At 50.1% G+C, this 693-nt stretch overlaps 1 protein-coding gene across 1 annotated transcript; it reads right to left on the bottom strand.

The window, feature by feature from the left end:
- On the bottom strand, nt 1–453 carry LOC141665105 (uncharacterized). The gene has a single exon (XM_074471087.1). It carries the CDS (start codon nt 451–453, stop codon nt 1–3), a length of 453 nt encoding a protein of 150 aa, XP_074327188.1.
- Between the last annotated feature and the right edge of the window lie 240 nt (nt 454–693).

Below are 693 nucleotides of genomic sequence, written 5' to 3'. Positions count from 1 at the left end.
TTAGAGGAGAGGCACACTGAACCCTCTTCTATATAGGATCCCATCGTATATCACATAGCGGGCTGCTTTGTATCTTATCCTCCTTGCCTCATTCTTTTCGTCCGGAAGTGAACCTTCTTTTATGTATGCTAAGATAGGTGTCATCCACGTGGGGTCGAGGTCATCACTGAGGCTTCCCACCTCGTGCTCGGGCACACTAGGCTGCCTCTGTATGTCAAGGGGCATGACCCCTAGTAGAGTGGCCTCACGGTATGAGCCGAGCTTAGCTAGCTCGTCCGCGCCTTCATTCTTCCCATGCGGGATTAGTTCCAGCCTCACCTCGTTGAACCTTGCGATTATCCTTTGCGCATACTTCAGGTAAAGCTTTGTTCTCGGCCCCTTAGCTTGATACCCTCCGTTTATCTGATATACCACAATCATGGAGTCACTAAACACATTCAAATTCTCCACCATCATTTCCAAAGCTAGCTTGGGACCGTTGATCAGGGCCTATACTCAGCATCATTGTTGGTTGCGTGAAAGGCCAGATGGGTCGCGCGTCTGATCTTGTGCGCCTCCGGGCTGATTAACTCAATTCCAACTCCTGCACCATCCCCATTAGAGGCTCCATCCACAAATAGGCTCCACCATGGGGAACTATTTTGGCTCTCCATCCCGACTTCTTTTGTGTTAGGTATGATAACAAGGGCTCCC

This window comes from Apium graveolens, chromosome 6 (genome assembly GCF_009905375.1).
Source record: "Apium graveolens cultivar Ventura chromosome 6, ASM990537v1, whole genome shotgun sequence".
Taxonomy (NCBI): domain Eukaryota; kingdom Viridiplantae; phylum Streptophyta; class Magnoliopsida; order Apiales; family Apiaceae; genus Apium; species Apium graveolens.
The sequence above is the reverse complement of the archived record's forward strand: the minus strand, read 5'-3'. Positions and strand labels throughout refer to the sequence as shown.